This window comes from Bipolaris oryzae (assembly GCF_000523455.1).
Source record: "Bipolaris oryzae ATCC 44560 unplaced genomic scaffold scaffold_167, whole genome shotgun sequence".
Classification (NCBI taxonomy): Eukaryota; Fungi; Ascomycota; class Dothideomycetes; order Pleosporales; family Pleosporaceae; genus Bipolaris; species Bipolaris oryzae.
In genome coordinates this window covers 14,266-40,583 of record NW_006911443.1, presented here as the reverse complement: position 1 = coordinate 40,583, position 26,318 = coordinate 14,266, and the positions used below count along the sequence as shown (strand labels likewise).

Genomic DNA, 26,318 nt, shown 5'->3' with positions numbered 1-26,318 from the left:
CCAAACATCCGAAACAGCGATGGTGATGAGCATCAACCCTGTCAGCTCCCATTTGCAGTCCCTCGTTCCCAAGGGCAATGACCGTCCAGTACGATGTACTCAAAGGATTTGTATATATAGTAGGGCAAGAGCACCATAGCAGGTATTCACCAGCACGTTCAACAGCATCCAAGACTTTCCAAACACTCATTCTATTCCTTAATTGACCGCATTCATCATGGGTCTCTCCAGGCCTTCTTCCCTATCACGATACAGCTCTATGCTTCTCCTTATACCCTCCATCATAGCTCTTGTTTCCGCAGCAGTCGTGCCTGAATCAGTCGATGTCGCTGTCATCGGTGCAGGCCTTGCAGGTCTAACAGCAGCACGAGATCTTCTCAAAGCCGGGAAATCCGTCGTTGTGCTCGAAGGGAGAGATCGTGTCGGCGGCAAAGTCTACAATAAACCGTTGAAGAACGGCGGCGTCACAGAAGTCGGTGCCGAGTTCGTAGGTCCAACTCAGGATAAAGTACTTCAAATGATTGCGGACCTTGGATTGGAAACTTTCGACACCTATGCTGAGGGCAAGACGGTACTGTACCTGAACGGTACAAAGTCAACTTACAACCCGGACCCCCAACTCGGTGGTGCGCCGCCGCTTGAAGAGGCAGCACTCGTGCAGATTGCCAGTGCGAGGATCCAGTTGGACGCTTGGGCTGCTGAGCTCAATGTGGGCGCACCTTGGTCGCACCCAAGGGCATCCGAGTGGGATAGCATTACCTTTGACCAATACTTGGACACACTACATCTTGTGCCAGATGCTAGATTCATCCTAGCCACGTTGTGCAAATCCACTATCGCAGCGGAGCCACGCGAGTTTTCGCTGCTGTATCTCCTCGCATACATTTCCAGTGCCGGAAACGAGACGACGGTTGGAAACCTGGAAAGAATCATTGCTGTAAAGGGAGGAGGTCAAGAAAAGCGAGTAGTCGGTGGTACAGGTCTTATCCCAGAGCGTCTGGCTGAAAAGGTGGGAACCAAGCATATCACCTTCAACGCTGGCGTCACCAAAATCACCAGAACCTACTCGGGTTATGAAATCGAGTCCCGCGCCGGCAAGGTCCATGCAGAGAAGGTAGTCCTCGCCATGTCACCCCCACTCGTCCACCAGATCAAGTTCCAACCGGAGCTCCCCGGAAGTCGTCAGCACCTGAATTCCGACACCAGATCGCCTGCGCTTGGAAAAGGTGTACCAATCTACGCGACACCCTTTTGGCGCAAAGAGGGGTTCAGCGGCCAAGTCATCTCAAACTCTGGCCCCGTACGAGTGACTTTTGACAGCACACCCGAAGATGCTTCTTTCGGCGCAATCCTCGGCTTCATCCTCGCTGACGAAATGCGCGCTCTCGACAAGCTCAGCGCTGAAGAAGCCCAGAAGCAGATCATGGATACCTATGCCAAGTACTACGGCGAGCAAGCGAAAAACATTACGGAATTCGTGCTTCAGCGCTGGGACTTGGAGCAGTTTTCGAGGGGTGGCCACGTCGCACTGACTCCACCGCATGTCTTGACCACGTATGGCCCCGCGCTGAGGGAGAGTGTTGGTGGCATCCATTTTGCCGGCACGGAAACGAGTGATTATTGGTTTGGCTATATGGAGGGTGCAATTCGCAGTGGAGAGCGGGTTGCTAAAGAGATTCTGGGCAAGTAGCTAGATATCGAGCCGGCTTTGGCCGGGTGAGACGGAAGCTTCGTTTTCGCTTGCGCAGGAACCCGTCTTATCCTGTCGCTATTTTAAACTGTTTGTATGTGTATATTGGGTTAGACTGAGTAGTTGGATTAACTCCTAGTAATGGATTAGTGCCGTTCCGATTGAGCTCTGTTGAGTGTATCTAGGCGTGTTTGTGTTGTTGGAACTTTGAGCAAGTCCATAGAGAGTGATAGCCCGTTCATCCACAATCGGTGCTGATCAGATGGCACTAAAGTTTGAATGTAATGCTTTACTATAGCCTTGCTGCTATACCTTTGGTCATCAATCAGGTCAAAGCTGCCAAGGAAAAAGCGCCACGAAGGTAGGATTTAGAAGCAGACAAAAGTGACACATGACATGTACAACATTGCGTTATCTCAGCTCGCACAGCTGTTTTTCTCCGATGTCGACTGAAAAACAAAACAACATCATGGATGAGGTCATTTTTCCCAAGGACACGGTCGTCTCCGCGGTCCACGACGCGCCTAGCAACGCCAGTGGCGCTCGATGCATGAGGTCATCGTCACTACCCATCTTCTTGTTCCCTGATCTGCAACTTCCCTGCGGCACATCATATCTTCCTTATTTGGGTCTTCTCGGTACCCTGGGTTGAAACTTTCCGCTACCAACTAAACTTTCACGAACCGATCTCGCGAAACAAACGATAGACGGAAAATGGGTTGCGGAGGCAGCAAAGAGAAGAATGCAAGTAAGCCGACGGAAATGGCGCGTCCGGTGCAGTTGGACACACCGGTGCAACACGACGTAAATATCCCGGTAGCTGGTGAGGGTGCGACAGTTAAGGCGCGGCGGTCTCCGGACAATCCGATAGTATATTTTGATATTGCTATTGGAGGACAGCCGGTTGGACGTGTACAAATGGAGCTATTCCTCGATGTGGTGCCCGCAACATCGGAGAACTTCAGGCAGTTTTGCACTGGCGAGTGCAAGGTTGGAGGATACGTGGGCAGCACTTTCCACCGCGTTGTAGGTCAAATCCATATAACCAATCCGCGAGGCCATTGGCTGACAAGCAAACTTAGATCCCCGATTTCATGATTCAAGGCGGCGATTTTATGAGAGGTGACGGTACTGGTAGCGCCAGCATCTTCGGTAGCGAGTCATTTGACGATGAGAACTTTCAACTCAAGCACACCCATCCTGGACTGCTGAGTATGGCGAACTCTGGGTAAGTCGGTCTCCGTACTACGCAACGGATATGTATGCTGACTGGACTACTGTAGACCCAACAGCAATGGATCGCAATTCTTCATTCTGACCGCTGCTACGCCACATCTGGACGGAAAACATGTAGTCTTTGGTGAGGTCCTGGACGGCATGGACGTTATCCGGAAGATTGAATCGACTAGGACTGGTCCTGGGGATAAGCCGCTCAGTCCAGTGATAATTGCAGGTGCTGGTCAACTTGCAGGTGCAAAGCCATTGGAAAGCTAAGTAATAGTTATCGACAAGGGTGTGGAAGTGTGGAGGAAATACTAGTCTTCGGTACTTTTGATCTAGCGCTATTTCTGCCAAAATTGACGGGTGAGCCGCGTAATCTGTCTGCTTTAATTGGGAAAATATTTTCGGTCACTTTAGATGGTACCTTTTGCTCAAAATGGGCTAGAGGGTATTTTAGACGTTCTGCTGGAGTTTTATCCGTGTTGGCTGCTTACATTGTACAGGCTCAACCAAGGAAACTCCGGCCGACGCAGAAGGGGATAGCTTTGAAGACGAGTGTACTAACGACACAATACCATCGATGTCTAGTCTAGTATGCGGGCTGGACCAACCCTGCGAATACCTCCATAATTATTGTCAGAGGGTCATATGTATGAGTCCCAGGGCGGAATTGAAAACTTGCAAACACAGCATACAAATGTCCGACGTATCCTTGGCTTCATCGGGTACCGCTGTCCATTGTACGAGCGCCAAGATTCCCCCGCTGCTTCAAAAAGAATCATCACTTGCATACGCTGACACTTCAGCTAACATTCCGTAGTTTCCTCCCCGACATCGCTTGGTGCGGCTAGCTGTGCGAAATAGGGTAGTCTCGTGACCTCGGCAGCATCTCCGATACTATCGGTAGTTTTTATGATACCGACAGGAGTCCCAAGCCACTATCAGCCGCTGTTCCAGCGGGAAGCGGTATGCCAAGGGTGAGATGTACGATGCCAAGTGCGCCGTCAAGCACGGCGTTGAACTAGGCTTTCCTGGCTGAGAAACTAGATTGCTTAGTAGAAGGACGGTTGATCTATTCTTCACCAAAGAAGAGCATTCGCAAAATGGGCAGTGGATTTGAAGTCAGAAAATTATTCATTCGTGCCATGCCGCTATGAAAGGTATTCCGACTTCATTCGGCGGCCAAGGAGTTATTATGAGGTCTTTGAGATATCAAAGATCCCGCTCCTCGAGCCGCCGATCGCGCGTCTTACCTCTTGACGGCTTCTATTGTTTCAATACCATACTCCTTTTCTCCCATTGTATCTAATCCCTTGCTTCTCGCAACAACCTCCTCATGGGTGAGGATGGGCTTGCCACGAAGTTGTGCCCATACCGCCTTGTGCATTGGACGCAAGAAGAGCGCGTCCATTTCCTCCAAACTGATACCCTTTGTCTCGGGCACGAAGAAGAAACTCCAGGTACCCATGCCGACAAGGATAGAGGCGAAGAAGAAATACGCGCCGTAGCCTAGGTCGGAGATCATGTAGGGAGTGCTTCGAGCGATGATGAAAGAACCAAGCCAGGTATCGGCAGTAGTAAGCGAGACGCAGAGCATACGGATATCCAAGGGGAAAATCTCAGATGCGTAGGTCCAGGTAATACCTTGCCATGTAGCGCAAATGATGAATGCGTTGACGTATACGCATACCATGGCCAGGTAGCCCCAGCCATTTCGTGAGACATCTCCCCTGAGTGCAGCACCGGCTGGGTCTGCCTTCATGACGTAGCCACCAATGTACCACATTGGAATGCAACCAAGAGCGGCACCCCAGATCAAACCCTTGCGACGACCAACCTTCTCAACAACCCAGAATGTGAAGGTGAACATGCCGAGCGTCTTTGCAATGCCGTAGAAGCCGGTAGAGAAGAGCTTCAGCGATGTGCCTGAGATACCGAGAGTCTCGAAGATGCGTGGTGCGTAGTAGGTAATGATGTTTACCTGAGTATGTCAGAATCATTTCAACGCAGTTGGTTTCCGCGCATGTACTTACACCGGTGAAAGATTGCAAGAACATGAGGGCAAGTCCAATCGCCATGCGGTTTCGGACACCCTTTTGGAAGAGCTTCATAAACTGCTCCTTCTTGCTCTTGCGGTTGGCACTGCGCTCTTCAACCTGAGCACGGATCTCGCTCATTTCGTGTTGAATGTAAGCATGAGATTCGTCAAGACAGCGAATCTTGCATAGAATGCGCTGAGCGCCTTCGAAATTGTCCTTCTTAGCAAGGTAACGAGGCGATTCTGGGCACCATGCGACACCGAGAAGGAGCAACAATCCAGGAACAAGCTGAATGGCAAGCGGGACGATCCACTGTGTCTTGGAGTTGACGTCGATGGTTCGATCGGCAGCATAGTTGATCCAGAAGCCAAGCATACCGCCACCTTGGGACGCTATCTCAAAGATACCGACAAGTCGGCCACGGATTGAGGGTGGAGCAGTCTCGGAAATATATACAGGTACCACCTATGAAAATTAGCATTTGCCCGACATAGATAATGTCTCATGGTCAATGCCTACCATGGATGAAGCGCCAATGCCTAGGCCAGCTATAGCACGGCCAACATAGATCATGTTCAGTTCACCGTGGGATGCAGTCATGAGCGTACCGCCGAGCAGGAAGATGGAAGAAGCTATTATCATTGTCTTTTTGCGCCCAATACGCTCAGCAAAGGGAAACGCGAAGATTGCACCAAAGAAGCAGCCAGCCTGGAAGGTAGAGACGATGTTTCCCTGAATGGTATCACGACTTGCTTTCGGGATACCATTGAGGCCAAAGTCTCGAATGAACGAGTTGAGAGCCATGGTACCGCCAATGACGGCCGTGTCATAACCCACTGCATCTGTGTCAGTATTCCAAGCACTAACAAGAAAGATCAGAGATAGTTACTGGCTAGCGCCGACATGGACGCGATAAGGGCAATGGTGTGGATCCGCCAATTGCGGACCTCTGGTGGGTCTAAGGTCCCCGAGGCATGAGTGTTAAAGCAACCCATATGTTGGATAACAGTGAACTTGTTGGATGGAAAGATGAATGGAGTGGTATGGCTAGACGCCTGACTGTGGAATTTCGTGGGCAGAAGGACTGGAGACAGCTTTATGCCCGTGGGCCTCGTCTCGAAAGCAACATGGCCAAGTCCGCTACCGTGAGACTATCACGAGCTGTGCTACTGCCTTTCCCCGCGGGGAAATACTTGGAGGCGAAAATCGTTCCACCATGCACTCAACACCTGCTGTTCCAAGCCATCGACGACACTGTGGCAGCGAATCTGGGCGGAGGCGTGCTTGGCCGCTGACCAGGTGAAGCCTTGCCGATGGTTGGCATTTCCAATGGCGAGAAACGATAGGCGGGTGTCTGCGCGAAGGCTGCATGGGATGAGCTTGGCGGGCTGGCATTCTTCAGAGGAGGTTATGACGAGAATCGACAGTTAAAAACTTGGCACGTGACCTTTGCGGGGTAAAGCGGGTCGTCCCATGGGGGAACGGCACGCCTGTTTCGACGACCGTTGTCGGGCATGCCGATCCATTGCTACGGTTGCATACACAAACCTCCGTTCCCAGCGCCTCTTACCACATACCCCGACGTTGATCGCCTGGGAAAAAAACTTGGCCATCCAGCAACTTGGACGTTGCACCGTGTCACAGCTCTCTAAATTGCAAACGCCTCTGGATTACCCACATTACACTAATCCTCCTCCCTCTAGGCTCTCCTCTGTCTCCACGCACTCTGGATCACGGGATGGATAAATACTTCCAGCTATCTACATGCCATCTCAAATGCAGCCGCTTCCAAGACGATAATAAAGCGGGACGGCTAGCCAACATGCGGAGAAACAGCGAGTGCTAATGAGTCGTTACGCTCGGTAACGTCGGCCGTGCACACACTTGCGGTCATTTCCCCGGCTTTCCCTGCATCGCAAGAAGTCTTAGCTAAGGCGTACAGCTTGGCCATCATACCAGCGCGGCCGGAAACAGTACACCTTCTCGGTATACTATTACTCATATTCATCTCCTGATGTCATGTTTTGTTGGAGCCCGAGTATCAAGTCGCAGTATCAAAGCTACTCAATATCATGTCGTTCTTGCAGCCAATGAGGCTCTTCTGGACGTGGTGATTCGAGTGGTAATATACACCGCATGTGTGGATCAATTTGATATTACTATCATGGTGGACCATATCAGACCACGCGACACACTTTAGCAACTGGGGCACTAACGTGGAGTCATCTATCCCTTGGCAACCTCGCTAACATATCTTCCATCAGGCCGAATCCCTGCTTACTCGCAACTTCCAAGAATAGCGGGAACGATTGGTGAACGTTGACAGGTGTTCGCCTCGAACCAAGCGCCAAGCCGTACACAAGACTAGGAAAACACGTTGTATCAACCGGTCTAAACGCTAACGAGATATACGCCGTCTCGATAACAGGATCTCGGGTCCGATAACCGTGTCATTCCCCGCACGCACAGACAATTATGCCCCAGGCTAGACATCTAGCTGCCCGAGCTTTGGCTCCTTCATATGTGTTGGGATAACGTAGTCTTGGGTTATTCATAGCCTAGTTGCCTGACTATGTGGGGGGACGCTTCACTATAACAACGTACCGCCAGCCTAGACTGTACCATATCTGTTGAGTCGTACCTACCTCGGCTCAGATTCATGATTGAGATGGTTCTCAGAGTGTATAGCTCTGCTATGATTGCCTCTGCGCCCTGACTAACGATTGAAAGAAAAAGTAGCTCTACCATTTCACCCGCGTTGATGTGGCAAAAGGAGAGTAGAGAAGTGACAAGTACAGAGAGCCGAGCTATCTACAAGTATCTTGCTAAGCCAGCCCGTTGAATCGATATCGGACCATGGTCTCATCAGTTTCATAAGCACCTATCAGAACACAACGACTAGCCCAAGGTGCTTTGTTGGTGATGGCGTTATGTTGGCTGGCCTACAGTATCTGCCTAAAAGAGCAACTATGAGAGCTAGGAAATCAAACGGCATGTCGTTAAGGTACCCAAACCGTCGACCAGTAGTTGAAAGAACTAGAAGCAACGAAATATTGGGCAAAGGTTTCCGTAGAGACTGTACCATGAGATGAGGTACCGTTCATTATTTAGTATGCTTAGCTACACTATTTCCCAAAATTCTGTTATACATTGGGCTTACATGTGTTTATTTAAATTAAGATGATTTATCAGATAGCTGCTTTCGTTATACATAGAGGTCCTACTAATATATAACATCTTCATCTGTTTTTTTAACGTGTGTATGACACCCTTTCTTTATGAAGGTAGATCGCTATGGCTAGGCAGATAAAGGTGCCAAGAAAAGAGTAATCTAACTCAATGTTTTTCGAGTAACTCGCCCTTGTTAACGGCATTTTTGTGTAAGAGAAAAAAGCTCTAGACGATTTTCTCTGGAGAGACAGTGATGTATTCGCTAATCTATGAAACTAGAGGCGGGAATGCTGATACCCCGCCATGTAACTTGCAAGTCGTGTTAAAAAAATTGCGAAATTTTTCCAAAAACATACGACAGCGGGGATTCGCTAGTGGTCACCCACCTAACTACTAATCCGCCGGTAGAAAGCTTGTATAGGGCAGATCGGACGGGATGCCTAATTCTATTTCTCCGATGGTCGTATGTACCATGTGTTCATTCTCGTGACTGTCAAATCCGCGAAAATCGATTTTTTCAAGGCAACTAGGGTAGGATAAAAAACGCTTATACCACATCAGCTACCTTTTTAATAATAGCTATACCACGCACTATCTAAGTATAAACATAAGTGATATGTAATGGTAGATCTATTCACATTTCTAGTACTTTAATTGATTTTATAACGCTGTTTATAGTGAGATTTACTGGGCTAATATTTAGCGTGGTTTTTGTGCGGCAGTTTCAGTTCCCCAGGAGCTTGCCGATATTCGAGAGATCTCACATAGCGTTATCGATATGCCAAATCTAGCTTGGTACTGCTATACTACATGAACGAAAAACGACACGCACCCATTTCGCATGCTGTATGGAGATATCTAACCCTAAAGGAAAGAAAAGATGGAAAATATATTATTAGCACTAACGAATATTCTTGTGCGCAGTGCTAGATATGTAAATGAGTAAGCGTGGGGTTCATCTATCACAACTATATACAAGAGAGATACAAAAGAGGTGGATTGGTTCTACGTACTAATCCAGAGGCTTAAAGTTCCTGTAAAATACCTGTTACTGTAGAGAGCCTTCGAAGATCTGTGGTAGTAGACGCATATCTCTCGCTCTCGAGGCCGGCTAACAGTTGACTTCTATCAGCTATCACCTCTCAAAGTACACAAGGTAAACTGGCAGTAGTAACAGTGAGTGAGCAACATGGCATGGGATATGCACACAGTAAGGTTCTTGGCGGGGTAATTGACGGGGAACGCGGGGCCCAAGCTCCAGCCCACCCGGAGCTAGCTATACTTACCACTCCGTACCGTACCCAACTACTAGGCAACACTCTCAGCCTTCACTTGCCTTGATGGTATTTAAACCTGTCATTCGAACACTAAAGCAACTACAACAACTACAGCGACCCATGGCCAGCGCATACTACCTCGCCAAAAACTCGTCAACTCGCTCTCCTCCAAGGATGGCAATCACGTCTCTTGACGAGATTCCAACCTTGTCGCTGCTCTACAAACTCAAGAAGATAGAACCTGAGAATAGGCAGCCCAAAGGCATACCATCTGCCACTCTCAACGAAAAAATCAGCATAATTCGACAAGATATAACAACTCTCGGTGTTGACGCCATCGTAAACGCCGCGAACTCGAGTCTTTTGGGCGGCGGCGGAGTGGACGGTGCAATCCACCGTGCGGCTGGGCCCAAACTAATAGAAGAATGCGAAACACTCAACGGATGTGAGACGGGCAGTGCCAAAATCACGGACGCATACGAGTTGCCATGCAAGAAGGTCATTCACGCCGTCGGACCGATATACTGGAGGGTGGGATCTAGCGCAGCGGAGTTGCTATCAGGTTGCTACCGAAAGAGCCTCGAGCTGGCAGTCGAAAACGGCTGCAAAAGCATTGCATTCGCTGCTATAAGCACCGGTGTCTACGGATACCCAAGCCACGAGGCTTGCGGTGTTGCACTAAAGACAGTTCATGACTTTTTGGTCAAAGAAAGCAGTGCCGAGAAGCTCGACCGAGTCATCTTCTGCAATTTCCTTCAAAAGGACGAGGATGCCTATTTTGGGCAGGTTGCGTATGTGACTTTTTCATGATGTTTTATTACTCGATACTGACTATCACCTTAGCGACTACTTTCCTCCCGTCTCCGAGTCAGAGCCCCAAGAAGAGCACGCTACCGAGCCTCTTGAGCTAGCGTCACAGCTTCCGGACGCTCCGACTATCGATCCTGGAGAGATAACAGACTCAGAGCAGCCATCTTCCAAGAAGCAGAAAACTGCAGAAAGTGACGACGAATTCGTAGTGGTGGACAAGCATGACATTGAAAAAGATATGTCCAAGTCGGAATTATAGAGCACTGGAATGATACAGCTAGTCTGCTTGGAACCCTATGGATGCTATTGAGATGCTGTTTATCTGGCTTGCTGTGATATGAAGGATAATTCAGGTGCATTGGGCGTTATCATCACTGGCGTATGAGGTGACTATACCCGAATCTCACATTACAAAATATGAACACACGCGCTGCTTCAATGAAATGTCACTCGTCATCTCTACCATTTGGTATACTTACTTTCTTGAAACAAAAATCACATTTCATTGGAGTCAATATTGGTGAACTGTCTTGGTGTACATTTTTCTTCCCTCCTAAACTCTACAGAGTCTATTTCATCTACGAAATGATTTTCCCGAAAGAAAACAATCTATCCTTACCCATGAAACTTACCGTTTGAAAACACCACTCCTCAAAAGTCAGGAAAATGGCCACTCTCAAGCCTCTCAAGAGCCAGTGGGACGCATCGAAGCCGAGCCTCGCTGTGCCTGAGATACCGCCTCACCCTGCGGATAATGCACATCCTGAGGTGAAATATTATTGCGATATGCCGGAGCCGGAAACTCGGGCATCATGATAACAACACCGCCCTGCTGCGCAGCTTCACCCGCAACAAGCGTACGAGAACTATTGTTAGCATCTCCCTTGAAGATACCTGCTAGACCGGCCGCACGCTCAACATCTCTAGTTTGATCATTGTTGGAAGAAGAGCCAGATGCCTTCTTGGCGCGAGCTCGACGCTGGTGCGCTTGAACGCAGGAGCCGAGGAGACCCAGCGAAACCATGAGGCCGAAGAGGCCACCAGTGATGCCGAGGAAGATCATTACGTGGATTTTGTCATCTTTGGGGTTGCTGTTCCAGTTATCGGGCTTGGCCGTAGGTGTTGCGGCCGCAGTCTCAGCCTCCGCTGAGACGGCAGCCTCAGTGGCTGCTGCAATCGATGTCTCGGTGGGTGTGGTGTCGCTGTATAGCAGCCAGGAAGGTTCGATCCAAGCTGGGTTTGAGGGAGCGGGCAGGATTGAGTCTTTCTGCAGCTGGGCTACGATGCTTGCTTGGGTGAACTCGGGGGGTATCGAGATGGTGCTGGTTTTTACAGTTACCTTGGTTACTTGGGTGGGCTCGGAGGTTGCGACACGTGTGAGCTCGGATGCTATAGCTTGGGTCGGTGCTAGAAGGACTAGCGTCATAAGCGAGAGTTGCATAGTGAAGGTTGTGGTGGGTGTGATAAGATTCCAAAGTGTATTTGGTAAATTTAGAATTTTGTTTGTAAAGGCTTTTTGTTCGTTCTGCTCCGTGAGGTGCTGATGTGAATAATCTTATGGTATATTGGAAAGCTAAATTTATATGACCATATCGTGCATTGTATAACTGGGTGGATTGGAATCATTTACAAACTTGGTGTCCGGGACATGCACAATGTTTAGCAGTGAAATCAAAGACTCGTTTGAACAATGTCATCTGTCCAATTTGATTACACACAAAGATTTGAATCACAGTTCAAGATTACTTTTCCTGCATAATGGGCATGCCATCTCACGCGATTCGTCAAGATCAATATACTCATGTAGTTTTACCCAGTGTTTCCTAATGGCAGCTTGACATGGATCAAAAGTCTGAGCGAAAATACATTCATTACTCTTCATACGTAAGACTGTGATTGTAGATAAAAATGCCAGGTCTTTTGTTACACAAAAATAAACTACCACAAACACAGATCTTGGGGCCGACCCCGTTGTGCAGCTTCAGCTTCTGGATTTGAAAAGGTAGGGATCCCCGCTGCGGTAGGGCGGTGAGTTGCACACCGCTTCAAATAAGGCGTTTGACTACAGATCTCTTTAACGATACCCAGTCAGCTTCACTTTGCATACCCTGGGTGAGACAGCTATCGCGACGGCTGATCAGCGATTGGATGTAAGCGCATAGCGATAACAATGCCAGATTGCGATTAGCCTTAGAATGAGATGGTGCAGGAAGGAAGGCATTGTTCCGACAAAAACATCAAGTAAAACATGTACAGGCCGGTGGTGTCGTCGTTGGGTTGAATGTGGAATACTACGCTTAGTAAATTGCACAGCATTATCTTTGATATAGCTTGGTAAAGCCTTGTCACGGTAAACAGCACCGGCTGACACCTTCAAGTGCGGAGTTGGTGTCGTTTAATAAACAAATCACTTGGCTGCGTTTTGCAATAATGGTTGTCGCCAAATCAGAGCTGGGGCTAGAATGCAGAGCGCGTCGTCTAACTAAATCTGACGTGAAAGGATGGCACCCTTTCTCTTGCGCGTGCATTCTGATTTTATCGCGCAGCTTGTTGCCTCAGTCAATGGTTGGCTGACGATGGGCCGTGTCTGGGGTGACGGCGGTGGCGAGAGGGTAATGGAGGGGGCTGGCGACGTCATGAAGTTTTTCCATATCAGCACCGCCGTCTCCGCCCACCGGCCCCATTTCATTTGCTCCCAAACTTCCTTCTTCCAACTGATTGTCTAGCAGCATGTCTAGCAGCGCATCAGAAACCGTGGTTGAAAAGTATCGCTACGAAATCCTCTTTGGCACGTGGCTAGCCGTTACAGGAGCGACATTTCTGCGCATCAAGCGACAGCCGTACAGCACCCGCCTGAAGATCGAGCAGTACGAAAGCATCTTCAAAGGCACTTCACTCAGCGCCGTCCTTATCGGCATCGGCATCACACCCGCGCGCAGCACCGCGAGGCGTTTCACGGGCAACTAGGAACTAGACCGTGCTCGGAACGGGCCAGCGAGCGTCTGAGGCTGAGAAGAGAAAGATGAAGACATTTGGCACACCCACACACGGCTGACCATTGCTCACAATCGCCAACATTTCTATTTTATTGTGTCGAGCTGCTGGTGGAGCAATCGGATGCGTTCCGGCTTGGCATTTCCCCGCAACTTTCACATGCGAACACGTCCACCCCATCTTCTTGTCGACTATTCCCAAGGACGCGCATCACCACCACCAACAACAACAACAACATGTTGCTACGCTTGGGCTCGCTGAGCTTTGAACTCAGCATGTGGAGTCCCATCTATGCCGTCGCGCCCTTTGTCCTGCTCTCCATCTCCATCCCGCTCGCCTTCTTCGCCCTCGTCACCACGTCCATCGCCATCACGCTTCTGTCATTGCGCGCATTGGCCGTCTACTTCCGCCTGGCCATTGCCATTGTAGGCGTGTGGCTCTCTCCGTCACCTCCATCTAAATACAGACCTTCCCGTCGTTCTCGCCCCGTACCCACGTCAGCCCGACATTCACCAAAGAGCATGCACCAGCGCTCCCGCCGTACCAGTATCGCTGGCACAGCATCTACCCAGGGTCCTGGTGCCTATTCTGCTCAGCCTCCAAACTTTCTTCAGCGAAAGAACAATTCGCTTACCGCCCTGATCGGTACCAGCGAGTTGACACGAGATTTTGAAGGCGTAGGTGGCTGGAGAGTCGCAGGTGATGACGATGAAGAGGCATTGTGGATGGGCATTAACTCAAGACTTGAACTCCCTGCCGAGACACCAACCAGAAGGCGCAGGTTAAGCCATACAGGCACTGCTAGCCCAGGTCAGCGATTGAGCGTCGGATCGGAGATCTTGCGGATGAGTCCGGTGCAGAGTAGATCAAGGACACCCGTACGGTTTGTGCATGACGATGAGTATGGCTACTTCCCCCAGCAGCCCATACCAAACAACACACGCTTCAGCCACAGCCCAGACATCGCCCACGAACGCAAAAGACGAAAGAGCGTTAGCGCTAGTAGCACGTCTAGCACCACATCAACTGGCCTGACAATAGCAACAAAGCACCCAGGAGAGAAATTTTGATTTAAGCATCATATGCAAGTCGTGTTCTCTATATCACCCAAGGCACCGATTTTTGTTTGCTTTTCATAACGCGCTGACAAGGCATGTTTCAGCCATGAATTGGATCTTAGACATAAACAGCGTCCAAACACCTTCTTTTGATCGGCGGAAAACCTACCCCTGTGCAAGCCAATGTCTTCCCCTCTCTGCGTATTGCAATGGAAGCCAACTTGTGCAGTAGGCCCATCTACCGCTTCATCAGCGAGTTGTTCGTTTTTGTAACATGAATATGAGCTATCAGCTTGTCTTGTCAACTTGAACCCACATTTAGCATCCTGCCGAGCAGCCGAGTAATTTTCGAAGCGGTTGCAATTCGTCACTATCGCGGCTGCTTTCCTCAGTCATCTATCTATCACGATCAGCAGATCCCAGCACCAAACTTAACAGGCGACCATCAAGCAAGGGACATGCAAGTCGACAGCCTATATGGGGTAAAAGACGTCCAACATAAAGGATACATACACCTTTGAGGATTCGCGCAACGGCGGGCGTTTCTGGCCTTGGACCAGCTTGGGGAGAAACGAGTTTTGATTCGGAATACATAATGCAAATATCAAGAACCGATATCACAACGCATTTTCTAGAATCGTCTTGATAATTGCGCTTACTGCCATCCGCATGTTGTTCCGCCTCAACTCAACCTGTCATAGATAACGTTCAAACTTCTCCAGCAGCCAATGGAAAACGTCTTTACCAACTTGCAATCCTTCCATGACGACTCATGCTCTCCTCCAATTTGAAATCTGCCAACTGTACAACGCAACTCCAGTGTCTCACTGGCGCTTCGTAAATCAGGAACCCCGCGAATCTGCCTCGGTCTAAGCCGCCCGCGTGCTGAAACGTCTTCGCTCCCAAGGCTGGCTCAGACAAAGCAGCATACGTCTGTATCTGGAACAAAATGGCGCGACGGGGCAGGCACATCAGTACGAGTCATCGCAGCCAAAGGATCAACGTTTTGTTAGTGTTGAATATACGCAAAGACCGCTAGCCTGATTGGGGATGCCCAATTGTCGAGTCTTTGGACATGATTGGGGCTTTTGCTTATATTTCTTTCTGCATCTACCCACAGGCATGCAGCATTCCTAGACCACGTGTTGCAATAGAACCAGTCATGCAAGGGTTGTGCATGTCAGTGACTGCTAGCGTACGTTTCAAGATCGTCGCATTAGCGGACGGCTCCACTACGGGATCTTCACATCCACTAGGGCAACCCCGGAAGCCAGTTAAAAGTTCCACGTCCGAGTGTCAGGGCCATTGACAGAAACGCTACTTTGCAATGCGTAGGCTCGGCGATGTGATCTGTTCTGTTTTCTCGGTAGACTTGTGCCGGCTCCCATCCCCAGATAGATTGGCAGAATGCATGGTTTCTTCAACCTCAATTGGTCAGGTCATGCAGCTCTCTCCTGCGAATTTTGATTGGCAAAAGCAAACTCCACCTATCATACCCAGTGTTGTAGGTGGACCATGGGTGTCCTCACTACGCTACGCGCTGGGCATGGAGTCGGGGCGTTTCTAGTTTCATGCCTAGAATGTTTCGGCATTGCTATCCTTGACAGCATCACCATGTTCACTAGTGCCGGCATATACTTACTAGGGCCTGGCTACCTGCTGGTAACACTGCACGTCTTCCTTGATGCCATAAGTGGTGTAGCAACTTACCTGCAGCAACATTGTCAACCTTTCTTCTCTTTTTGCAGATGTTGTTGAGATACCCCGTTAGACTGTTTTAATAATGTTTTCTTCTATTGCTGGCACGTTTACCTGGTGCCTACTGGCATTCTCGGCGATTTTCTTCCTATCATACTCTTCAGTTGGCTTCTGGATCAGCGGGCAGAGTCCAGACGCTACCGGCGATTACCCACACAGCCTCAAGGCTATCTTTTCCACAAGAACCCTTCATTCACTGAATCGAGATCCACAGTTTCACGACGCACTACTATCACTTACTGCGATAGTCGCACACTCTTCCGCGGACTTGGGAGGAAAGTTTGGGTGGGAAGAACTGAGGAACTTCGGGACGAACCTGACAAATGGGGTTGGCCGCATTCGCAATAAGCAACAACACAGACACAAACGGCAAGATCCTTTGGCGAATTTTGGCGCATCCTTGGAAGACCTGTTGGGTGGTTTGGGTATAGCAGGGAATTCGTCATGTGGACTAACAAATATCCTTGGTTGTCTGGGAGGCTCACTCACTGATTCACTTGGTACACCTGCTCTCTTCTTGGGCATTGGTCTTGGGTAAGTATGCTAGCATACAAACAGGACAAACTAACTCGTCACAGTATGGGAACAGCCACAGGGCTCAACTTGACTGACGCTGAGGAAGCTAGTGCCATAGCTAATAGTATCGTGACTGCGTACAACTTGTCCGCGACTGGACTAAACTTCGTGGCTCAGCAGTTGGGAAATGGGCTATCGAGGCAACTATTGCCTGCAGTCGACAAAGGAAACGTTCCAGTCGGCCTGGCAGCATATGCTCTAGCATCTGGAGTCGGCAATGCAACTGCAGTAGGCTTGGGTCTGACAAAGGAGCGGTTCCAACCATCACAAGATTCAACCATCGTAGGGATAGCAGGCAACCTCGGCCTGGGAGTTGCAATGCCACTAGTCGGCAAAAGGGATCTCAAAGCCTCAATAACGAGCTGGGCTAACAGCTCGACTGCTTCGGAACTGATACAGCGGCTTCCTCGATTTGCTGCAGCGGCCGGTGTTGGCTTAGGGAAAGGCATGAGAAACGGATTCGGCTTGCATAAGAAGAATAACCAGAACAACAACAACAACAACGGCAATAACGGCAATAGGAATAACAACAACAACAACAATGGCAATAGGAATAACAACGGCAACAACAACAATAACAACAATAACGGTAACAGCCGAGAACAACAGAAACGGCAGCTTCAAGACGTTCCATTGGATTCTCCAAAGTTCCCCAAGGCTGTGAGACTGTTCGCTAAAGGCCTCAGTCAGTCATTTATTGAAGGAAGCAACTTTTCAGACATCCATACTGCAATGAGCGCAGCTTTATTTGGTTCATTCGATGTTCCGAAAATGATTGGATCTATCGCGGCGGGGGCTGGAGCCGGTATTGGCACGGGAATCGCCGTCGGGTTGGACATCAAGACTACTAACAGCACTTCGACGATTACCGGAGATATCAGCACCGAAGAGGTGCAAACGGCTTTGGCTGCCGAATCGTTTACACGAAACTTTTTTTCAAACTTTCTCGAAAATAGTTCCGCCATACAAAAGGCCAAGGAATTGATTACAGATAGCCCACCAGAGGCATTCAAAGGTTTCGACGCGGCCAAGGCAGCGGAAGGCTTGGGCAGAGGCACAATCGAGGGCGTCATGACTGCCATGTCTTCATGTGGAGGGCTCAAAAACCTCATTACCGGTGATTTTCCGGTCGATGCGTTTGGGAAGGTGCCAGCGTTGGGTCAGACACAATTCAACGACTCCATCAACGGTGCTGCTGTTGGCTTCGCGCGAGGTTTATCCGGCAAGGCAACCATACTCATTGCAGAAGTTGCAAGAAATCTTACAGGAGCGTCACAAGCACCGGAAAATGTTAATATGGGTAAAAAACGTAGCATTGTCGATGAGGATGAGGGGGTTAGTGTAGGTGGGTCTGTACGCTCCGAGATATCGCATCACTCACTAATAGGTTCTAGACAAGATCAATCCCCTCTCCACTCGCCAAGCTCAAATACCCGACGGAACTCAAATACCCTTGGCGATCGATTCAGATACGGCACAGCTGGGTGCGCAGAAAATCGTTGATTCTCTGACTTGCCAGGGAGTTGGCGGCATCATCTCGGCAGCTATGGGTTTCATGTCCACGTCAAAAGCAGAGGTTGAGATGATTGAGACAGCCATGGGCCAAGTAGGAGTTCCACTCGATCCCATGGTATTGCGCCTTTTGCCTCAAGGGCCAGTCGTGGTCACATCAGGAGGAAACAACTTTGAGATCAACGCGCAAGAGAAAAGCATCAAGATCAATGGACAAGCACTGAGTTTGTTTACTACACTTACTTGGCTACACGGTAAGCCCTCAAAAGACGGTGACTCGGAAGAGGACGGCGGCTGACATTGGACTCCAGTGATTTTTACAAGCCTTGGCTTTCTTCTTTTCCTACCGCTGTATCTTATCTTGGGTGTAGTCTGGCGCTTCTCGGTTCTCATCGGCTACCCGGTTGGCGAGATGAAGAACCGGAAATGGCGAATGGGTTTTCTGACTATGTTTGTTGTTTTTGGTACTACTGGCATCATCTTGGGCATTGTCGGTATGGGCAATACCGGTCATTTCAGGGACGTGCACGGCGTAAGTGCTCCTCGCTACACAGCTCACAACAAGGCATCGATTTGCTGACTCAACCAGATACTCGGCTTGATCTCTTTTATCATCATATTGCCTACATTTGGCTTAGGTGTCGCCCGCCTACGTAGTACGATGCCGCATCCCTCGCCTTCTGCGTTCGTGGGAATCAAAGGCCCTATCGGACTTGCCAAATCACCACAGCGTATCTATTTCTTAAGCAGTCTCACCATACAACTCAGTTTGATCTTGGGTCAGTTCGCTTTTCTTCAGGGGTTCAAGATTCTTCGTACCATCTCGCTATGCATTGTAGATGCGTTTTTCTCCTCCGACTCTTCTGCAGGGATTGTCAGCATCTTGCTCGTGGTACAAATGAGCGCTACAGCATTGGTGGGTATCAGAGGATGGATAGAACAACATATTGCCAAAAACTTAAGCGCGGGAATCTCACCACGAACCGAGTCTTCTATCTTCAAACCAGGGAGACACGACACGATGGCGACATTTGGATTCGACAAAAAGGACGCCCCTGCAGCTTTTAACCAAGCCGTAAGAAGGCGGTCGAATTTCTCGGGAAAAACGGAAGATCTCAAGGGCTCCGAAGACAGTGGCATCGGGGCGCCATTCAACTTCCGCAAAGAAGGCAGCATTGGTGAGCAAGGCGGAGTCGAAAACAAGGACAGAGACGACGTTGGACCCTTTCTCTCGCCCGAAGAACGGGACAACTATCAAGAGCGTGGCATTTACAACCCAAAGACGGGAGGGTACATTCAACAACAACAACAACAACAACAACAAACCATGACCAATGGTGATTATTACAACAGCCTAGCTGCATACGGCGAGCGGCGGCCTTCGTCTGGCATATTTGATCCGCAGCTCTCACCGAGCCCACGCATCATGACGAGGGGACCGAAGACGTCGAATGTGTCGACCAAGGACTTGTGGCCGCCTCCCATGCCGGAGTCTGAGCGGCTCTATTCGAGGGCGAAGACAGCCAATTCGGTAAGCAGTCGGTATAGTCGGCCGATTGATGGAAATGTCCCTGTGCGAGACAGTTTTATGGGATTTGGGGGTTGAGAAGGGCTGTATGTAGGGAAAGGCGGATAGACAGGAAATATACCCAAGTAGTTTAAATAGTGACTTTGCTTAAAGTCTGATGGATATGTATGAAATGAAAGTGTATTTATAGATAGTATACATGTGGGCATTCGTACATACATACCCTACTACGTATCATACGGCCATATGACTTGATAGAGAGAAAGGACAAGGGGGTGTTGGACGAGGTGACGGAACCCTGCATGGACCCGCATGTCCCGCCCGCATGGCCCACTCGTCCCGCATGAGCTTGGCTGAGCGTTGCCCACAAGTCCATTGGGTTGCCTCGTTTGCGACGGCACCCTGCGTGCGAATATTGCCGTCTCATAGCCATTGCGGCAGCCATGGCGCAGGTTCAACGGCCCCTCATTATTCAATCCCAAGTCATACGACTCTGCTGTCCGCGCACAGCGAGGAGGGCGAGTAACGCATTGTTGGCACGTGCGAGTCGACACCAGAAGCTGCACACCAGGACCGTCACAGACAGGGACATTTCGCATCTGGCGAGCCTGCCTCTCTATCCAATAACCCTAGCCGATCTCGTAAAGTAAGACACTGATTTGGGTGGAGTTGCGCAACCAAGGCTGGCCCAAGTAACTGACACGGCGCACGCAACAGACATGGACGACCACCGCTCACAACCCAACAACTCCTCCAGTCGGCCAACTTTACCCTCTCCATCCTGCCTGCCCGCCTCGCCCATCGCATACAGTCGCTTCGCAACCTCCCTTTCATCGTCGTGTCGAATCCTCATGTGTCTAAGATCCACTCCAACTACATGCACAGCCTGTCGACGCTGCTGCCATGGGCCGAGCAGGAAATCAAGACACTAGATGAGGAAATCAAATTCACAGAGGTCATGGCGGATCTGGTGCAGACACACGCAAACACTATTAGCATACTGGCAAGAGGTTTTTTGGAGGCGAGAAAGTACATCAACCCAAGCAATGTCACGCGGTTTCTCGACGAGCACCTGCGGGCCAGGATAGGCACGCGACTGATTGCAGAGCAGCATTTGTCGCTGCACTTTTCCAGTCAGCCCCACTGCGAAGTCATGCACGACGTCGAAGACAATCCAGGATTCATTGGCGTCATCGATACCAAGCTGAAACCCGCACGTATTGTCCATCACTGCGCCAATGTGGTGGGTGAGATTTGTGAGCTCAAGTACGGCGTGCGGCCGACAGTCGTTGTCAACGGCGAGCCCGGATACGAATTTGCCCACGTGCCTGTACACCTCGAGTACATCATCACCGAACTACTCAAGAATGCTTTCCGCGCAACCGTCGAGAGCGGCATGGAGCGTGAGCCCATTGAAGTCACAATCGCCCCGTTACCCGAATTGTTGCCAGAAGACAGAGTTGCGGATGGCGGAGAAGGGGAAAGCATACGTGATCACAAGATTGACAATGACAGCCAAGGGAATGTAGACAAAGCATCGCGTCGCTTTAGCGACAATACGTCGCCAACCCCGCCTCCGACGGCTGCTGACATCCTCCCTCTCAAACACAGCACACCAGGAGTGACGATACGCATCCGCGACCGCGGCGGCGGCATCTCGCCTGAAAACCTCCAACACATCTGGGATTACAGTTTCACCACATTCAACGACGCGCAAGCCTCGTCTACGCTGTCGGGCGGTTCAGTAAATTCGGCAACTGGCATGGATGCCTTGAATGCCTTCTCTGGGGCTGGAGGCGACGGGGCAAACAGCCTGGCAGGACTGGGATATGGGCTGCCACTAGGCAGAGCCTATGCAGAATACTTTGGAGGGGGCATTGCAGTGCAGAGTCTGTGGGGGTGGGGCACAGATGTATATCTCAGCCTGAGGGGCGTGGGCCGCGTAGACAGTGTGCAAGAGGCAAAAGCGGAGGCTGAGAAGAGGCAGCGATAAAGTACACATGCACCTGACGTGCTTGACAGACTACTGACTTGTCGTAGATGGCGGTCATTATTACTATGTACGTTGTGCAGTCATGATGGTCATGCAGCATGCCATGAGACATCGCTTGGTGTTTCGCATTACATTTGTATCTTTGCAATGGCTATCAGCGTCGCCCCGTGTACGACACGCTCTATTGCGTACGGACCTCGGCGTCCTTTTCTACAGTAACGTGCTCGTTGGACTCGAGAGTCGACACAACGTCGTCGGGAATCTCGGCACTGTCCGGGCAGTCAGCATGTTTGTCTGGCTCGTATAACACCAAGAGACCAGTATGGACGTACGTGAAACCCTTGATGAGAGTGAACTCGTTGACGATCTTGCCGCCCTGGTCGGTAACCTTCTTCTTTGCGGCCTCAAGCTCCTCCTTGGGGGCATCCTTCTTCAGGGTGATCTTTACAAAGGAGTGTCAGCATGTGACCCTTTCTCGCCAACGACATGTGGTGGGGGTTACTTGCGTTGAACTGGGCCATTTTGAGCGTGTTTTGTTTGCTTGTAAAGAGGAGTGTATGTGTATACGTGTTTGCAGTGTTGAGTAGCGGGGAGAGGAGACAAGATAGCCAGGGCAGAGGCGTATCAGCGGCTTTATACGCAGTAAGCCAGTCCTAAGGCCTTGGACGCAGGCGCTGGGGTGATGACGTGCGCTGGCCGGGCCCCTCCACGCATCCACATCCCACCTTGCGGCTTATCGATAAGCGCATCCCTGCAGCTGCCGCTTAGCGTCTGTCTTGGCGCCGAAAAAGTTGGGATCGCGAAAGTTGCTTGCCGCTCTCAAACTTCCCCAAGGCTGCGCGCAACCAATGCGCCTCTTGCCCACCTCGCCACTCTTTTTCACTACACACACGTAATACCGCGATTACCATGGCGGACCAGCAGAGTAATCGGCCTCATAGGCCCAAGAAGGAAAAGAAGCCACATACGGGAGACAGAAACCCCAAGGCTTTTGCATTTGCTGCGCCGGGCAGGCTAAAGAAGCAGGCCGCGCGATCTTCAGAAGTATGCATGCCCCCATGTGTTTTGTGCGATACAAACTAATAGTTGCAGGTCAAAGAGAAGCGCCTCCACGTACCGCTCGTCGACCGTCTCCCCGAAGAGGCGCCTCCAATCGTCGTCGCCGTCGTTGGCCCTCCGGGCGTTGGAAAAACGACTCTAATCAAGAGCTTGATCAGACGATATACTAAGCAGACATTGTCCACGCCCACCGGTCCACTCACAGTCGTCACCTCGAAGCGCCGACGTCTCACGTTCATAGAATGTCCCGCCGACTCCCTCGCAAGCATGATCGACATCGCAAAGGTCGTCGATATATGTCTGCTGATGATTGACGGCAACTACGGCTTTGAGATGGAGACAATGGAGTTTCTCAATGTGTTGAGCGCCAGCGGTATGCCCGGAAATGTCTTTGGTATCTTGACCCATCTGGATTTATTCCGAAAACAAGAGACACTTAAGCTGCAGAAGAAGCGGCTCAAGCACAGATTTTGGAGCGAGCTGTACCAGGGCGCCAAGCTCTTCTACCTCAGTGGCGTTGTCAATGGGCGATACCCCGATCGCGAAATCATGAACCTGTCGAGGTTTTTAAGCGTGATGAAGAATCCTCGACCGCTGATTTGGAGAAATTCGCATCCCTACTGTCTTGCAGATAGGTTTCTGGATATCACACCCCCGACAGATATTGAGCAAAATCCAAAATGCGATCGTACTGTGGCACTGTACGGTTACCTACGTGGAACAAACTTCCCGGCTGGACGCTCAAGAGTGCACATACCGGGTGTGGGCGATCTCACCGTGAGCTCAACTGAGGCGCTACCAGACCCGTGTCCCACGCCGTTTGCAGAAAAGCAGGCTGAAAAGGTTTCGGGCAAGAAGAAGCGCGCAAGGCTGGGCGAGAAGCAAAAGATTTTGTATGCACCAATGTCTGACGTTGGTGGTGTGCTCGTCGACAAAGATGCCGTTTACATTGATGTCAAGACCGCGACATTCGACCCAGAGGCAGACTACTCTGAAAAGGGACTGGGCGAGCAGATGATGATTGGTCTTCAGGGTGGAAGAAAACTTTTAGGTGAAGACAATGGCCACTTTAGGCTCTTCAGGGATGGCGACATAGTGGACAACAAGAATCTCGACAACGACGATGACGTTGCGGATACTGGTCGAAAGTCGCACCGGACAGCTAGAGCGGCGGATGCGGAGGACGTTGACGATGCAGATCTCGAAGATATCGACAGCGACGACGAAGAGTTGCAGCAAGATCATAGCGACGCAGATGATGACGAGGATGACACTGGGTTCCTTGAAACCCGGCTGCCCCGCAATGATCTCAAGCTTGGACGTAAGGAGAAAGAGGTCAATGGCGATACAAACGAGGATGTGGCATTTGCGGACAGTGACTCGGATCTTGGTTCAATATCTGGAGACGAGAATGACCTTGATGGGCTTGAAGACGGTGACTTTGGTTCAGAAGAGTCGGACGATGAGGATGCTGAAGATGGTGCCCGCTGGAAAGCCAATCTACGAGAGAATGCCGCCAGAATGCATGGGCAGAGGCGACCCTACCGCGTCACTGATCTCGCAAAAATGATGTACAACATGGATCTCGCGCCACAGCAAGTTATTGAGAAGTGGAGAGGTGATGAGAAGGAGGAGGATATTGAAGAAGAGGATGAGGACGAGGAAGACGGCTTCTTCAATAAGCGAAAAGCGGACGATGCTGCCAATGCCGAAGACCGATATATTCCCAAGTTCAACTATGAAGAGTTGGAGGGAAAGTGGGAAGATAAGGACAACATCGAAGCTTTGATGAGTCGCTTTGCAACTGGTCACATGAATGGCAAGGGAGGCGATGGTGAAGAGGACGGCGATGACTTTGAAGGCTTTGATGAAGATGACGAAGGCGACGGAGAATTCGAAGACTTGGAGACTGGCGAGAAGCACGGAGGCGAAACTGAGAAGACTGAAGCTGAAGCTGAAGCCAACTCCATCGAAGCAGAGCGCGAGAAGAACGCGCGGCGGAAAGAAGAGCTGAAACTCCGGTTCGAGGAGGAGGACCGGGAGGGCTTCATGAACGACAAGTCAGACGGTCGGAAAGAAGGCGGCGAAGAGGAACAGTTTGGCGAGGATGACTGGTATGATGCCCAAAAGGCCATGATTCAGAAGCAGCTCGACATCAATCGCGCCGAATTCGACCAGCTTGATGAAGACTCCCGTAAACGCGTTGAAGGTCATCGAGCAGGCACGTACGCGCGCATTGTGCTTGAAAACGTGCCTTGCGAGTTCTCGCAATACTTTAATCCCCGCTTTCCTGTCTTGATCGGTGGTCTCACACCTACAGAGGAGCGCTTTGGATATGTGCAAATACGCATCAAGCGACACCGATGGCATAAGAAGATTCTCAAGACAAACGATCCCCTTATCTTCTCCTTGGGATGGCGCCGATTCCAGACGACGCCCATCTACAGCATCTCGGATTCACGAACACGAAACCGTATGCTCAAGTACACACCAGAGCATATGCACTGCTTCGGTACCTTGTACGGGCCGCTTGTTGCTCCAAATACGGGCTTCGTCTGCGTCCAGAGCCTATCCAACAAGACACCCGGATTCCGCATCGCAGCTACGGGCGTAGTCCTCAACGTCGACGAAAGCACCGAAATCGTCAAGAAGCTCAAGCTAACCGGCCACCCCTACAAGATCTTCAAAAACACTGCCTTCATAAAAGACATGTTCAAATCCGCCTTGGAAATCGCAAAATTCGAAGGCGCAAGCATCCGCACCGTCTCCGGCGTCCGCGGCCAAATCAAGCGCGCCCTCAGCAAACCCGAAGGCAACTTCCGTGCCACTTTCGAAGACAAAATCCTCATGAGCGACATCGTTTTCCTCCGTGCCTGGTACCCCATCAAACCCCACCGCTTCTACAACACCGTCACCAACCTCCTCTGCCCGGCCTCCCCCACGGCCCACCCCGGCGAATCCACCTCATGGACCGGCATGCGCCTCACAGGCCTCGTCCGCCACGAAGCCGGTCTCCCTACCCCCTCCGAGCAAAACAGTGCCTACCGCCCCGTCGACCGCCAAACCCGCGTCTTCAACCCCTTGCGTGTGCCCCGTAAACTCGCCGCAGACCTCCCCTTCAAATCCCAGGCCGCAGTCACAAAGCCCCAGAAAAGCGCAACCTACATGCAGAAACGCGCGGTGGTGCTGGGGGGTGAGGAGAAGAAGGCACGCCGCTTGCTCAGTCAGGTTGTGGCGATTCGCAATGATAAGGTTGAGCGGAGGAGGAAGAAGCAGGATGAGCGGAAAGATGGGTATAGGAAGAAGGTGGAGGAGAATGCAGAGAAGAGGGCGGAGAGGGAGAGAAAGGAGAAGAATGAGTATTGGGCGAGGGAGGGCAAGAAGAGGGCGAGGCAGAGTGATGGTGGTGGGGGTGGGAAGAGGAGGAAGTAGAAGGGGGGTTATATTGTTAAAATGGGCGTTTTACATTATTGCATTTGAAAAATATATATTAGTGTTGACTCTTTTGGTTCTGTTTTTCTCCAAGTCCAATTCATCTGCGTATATGGGTGCGGCGGCAATAGTATTATACCATCAACACCAGAACACAACACAAAGTGAATGCATGGGGAGGGGAAATATCCTCTGTATTC

At 50.5% G+C, this 26,318-nt stretch overlaps 12 protein-coding genes across 12 annotated transcripts; 8 read left to right on the top strand and 4 right to left on the bottom strand.

The window, feature by feature from the left end:
- Positions 1-259: 259 nt before the first annotated feature.
- Positions 260-1,690, top strand: COCMIDRAFT_40065 (uncharacterized protein; the record flags this gene model as incomplete). Its single annotated transcript, XM_007693479.1, has 1 exon — positions 260-1,690. One exon carries the CDS (start codon positions 260-262, stop codon positions 1,688-1,690), a length of 1,431 nt encoding a protein of 476 aa, XP_007691669.1.
- Positions 1,691-2,404: 714 nt separating this feature from the next.
- COCMIDRAFT_40064 (uncharacterized protein) lies at positions 2,405-3,184 on the top strand (the record flags this gene model as incomplete). The annotated part of the gene is made up of 3 exons (XM_007693478.1): positions 2,405-2,716; positions 2,773-2,918; positions 2,974-3,184. The coding sequence occupies 3 exons, from the start codon at positions 2,405-2,407 to the stop codon at positions 3,182-3,184; spliced, it is 669 nt and encodes a 222-aa protein (XP_007691668.1).
- Positions 3,185-4,160: 976 nt separating this feature from the next.
- COCMIDRAFT_105205 (uncharacterized protein) lies at positions 4,161-5,945 on the bottom strand (the record flags this gene model as incomplete). The annotated part of the gene is made up of 4 exons (XM_007693485.1): positions 4,161-4,892; positions 4,945-5,415; positions 5,470-5,786; positions 5,840-5,945. The coding sequence occupies 4 exons, from the start codon at positions 5,943-5,945 to the stop codon at positions 4,161-4,163; spliced, it is 1,626 nt and encodes a 541-aa protein (XP_007691675.1).
- A 3,627-nt stretch (positions 5,946-9,572) lies between these two features.
- On the top strand, positions 9,573-10,467 carry COCMIDRAFT_105187 (uncharacterized protein; the record flags this gene model as incomplete). The annotated part of the gene is made up of 2 exons (XM_007693484.1): positions 9,573-10,189; positions 10,242-10,467. 2 exons carry the CDS (start codon positions 9,573-9,575, stop codon positions 10,465-10,467), a joined length of 843 nt encoding a protein of 280 aa, XP_007691674.1.
- Positions 10,468-10,893: 426 nt separating this feature from the next.
- Positions 10,894-11,649, bottom strand: COCMIDRAFT_8525 (uncharacterized protein; the record flags this gene model as incomplete). Its single annotated transcript, XM_007693471.1, has 1 exon — positions 10,894-11,649. The coding sequence occupies one exon, from the start codon at positions 11,647-11,649 to the stop codon at positions 10,894-10,896; it is 756 nt and encodes a 251-aa protein (XP_007691661.1).
- A 696-nt stretch (positions 11,650-12,345) lies between these two features.
- Positions 12,346-12,736, bottom strand: COCMIDRAFT_40060 (uncharacterized protein; the record flags this gene model as incomplete). The annotated part of the gene is made up of 2 exons (XM_007693477.1): positions 12,346-12,538; positions 12,570-12,736. The coding sequence occupies 2 exons, from the start codon at positions 12,734-12,736 to the stop codon at positions 12,346-12,348; spliced, it is 360 nt and encodes a 119-aa protein (XP_007691667.1).
- A 202-nt stretch (positions 12,737-12,938) lies between these two features.
- On the top strand, positions 12,939-13,175 carry COCMIDRAFT_105144 (uncharacterized protein; the record flags this gene model as incomplete). The annotated part of the gene is made up of 1 exon (XM_007693483.1): positions 12,939-13,175. One exon carries the CDS (start codon positions 12,939-12,941, stop codon positions 13,173-13,175), a length of 237 nt encoding a protein of 78 aa, XP_007691673.1.
- A 263-nt stretch (positions 13,176-13,438) lies between these two features.
- On the top strand, positions 13,439-14,272 carry COCMIDRAFT_29469 (uncharacterized protein; the record flags this gene model as incomplete). The annotated part of the gene is made up of 1 exon (XM_007693474.1): positions 13,439-14,272. The coding sequence occupies one exon, from the start codon at positions 13,439-13,441 to the stop codon at positions 14,270-14,272; it is 834 nt and encodes a 277-aa protein (XP_007691664.1).
- Positions 14,273-16,043: 1,771 nt separating this feature from the next.
- On the top strand, positions 16,044-19,712 carry COCMIDRAFT_105179 (uncharacterized protein; the record flags this gene model as incomplete). Its single annotated transcript, XM_007693482.1, has 5 exons — positions 16,044-16,552; positions 16,597-17,939; positions 17,989-18,360; positions 18,418-18,638; positions 18,696-19,712. 5 exons carry the CDS (start codon positions 16,044-16,046, stop codon positions 19,710-19,712), a joined length of 3,462 nt encoding a protein of 1,153 aa, XP_007691672.1.
- Positions 19,713-20,077: 365 nt separating this feature from the next.
- On the top strand, positions 20,078-21,627 carry COCMIDRAFT_40057 (uncharacterized protein; the record flags this gene model as incomplete). Its single annotated transcript, XM_007693476.1, has 2 exons — positions 20,078-20,280; positions 20,352-21,627. The coding sequence occupies 2 exons, from the start codon at positions 20,078-20,080 to the stop codon at positions 21,625-21,627; spliced, it is 1,479 nt and encodes a 492-aa protein (XP_007691666.1).
- Positions 21,628-21,808: 181 nt separating this feature from the next.
- COCMIDRAFT_40056 (uncharacterized protein) lies at positions 21,809-22,148 on the bottom strand (the record flags this gene model as incomplete). The annotated part of the gene is made up of 3 exons (XM_007693475.1): positions 21,809-21,896; positions 21,960-22,069; positions 22,134-22,148. 3 exons carry the CDS (start codon positions 22,146-22,148, stop codon positions 21,809-21,811), a joined length of 213 nt encoding a protein of 70 aa, XP_007691665.1.
- A 388-nt stretch (positions 22,149-22,536) lies between these two features.
- On the top strand, positions 22,537-26,118 carry COCMIDRAFT_8519 (uncharacterized protein; the record flags this gene model as incomplete). The annotated part of the gene is made up of 2 exons (XM_007693470.1): positions 22,537-22,671; positions 22,720-26,118. The coding sequence occupies 2 exons, from the start codon at positions 22,537-22,539 to the stop codon at positions 26,116-26,118; spliced, it is 3,534 nt and encodes a 1,177-aa protein (XP_007691660.1).
- Between the last annotated feature and the right edge of the window lie 200 nt (positions 26,119-26,318).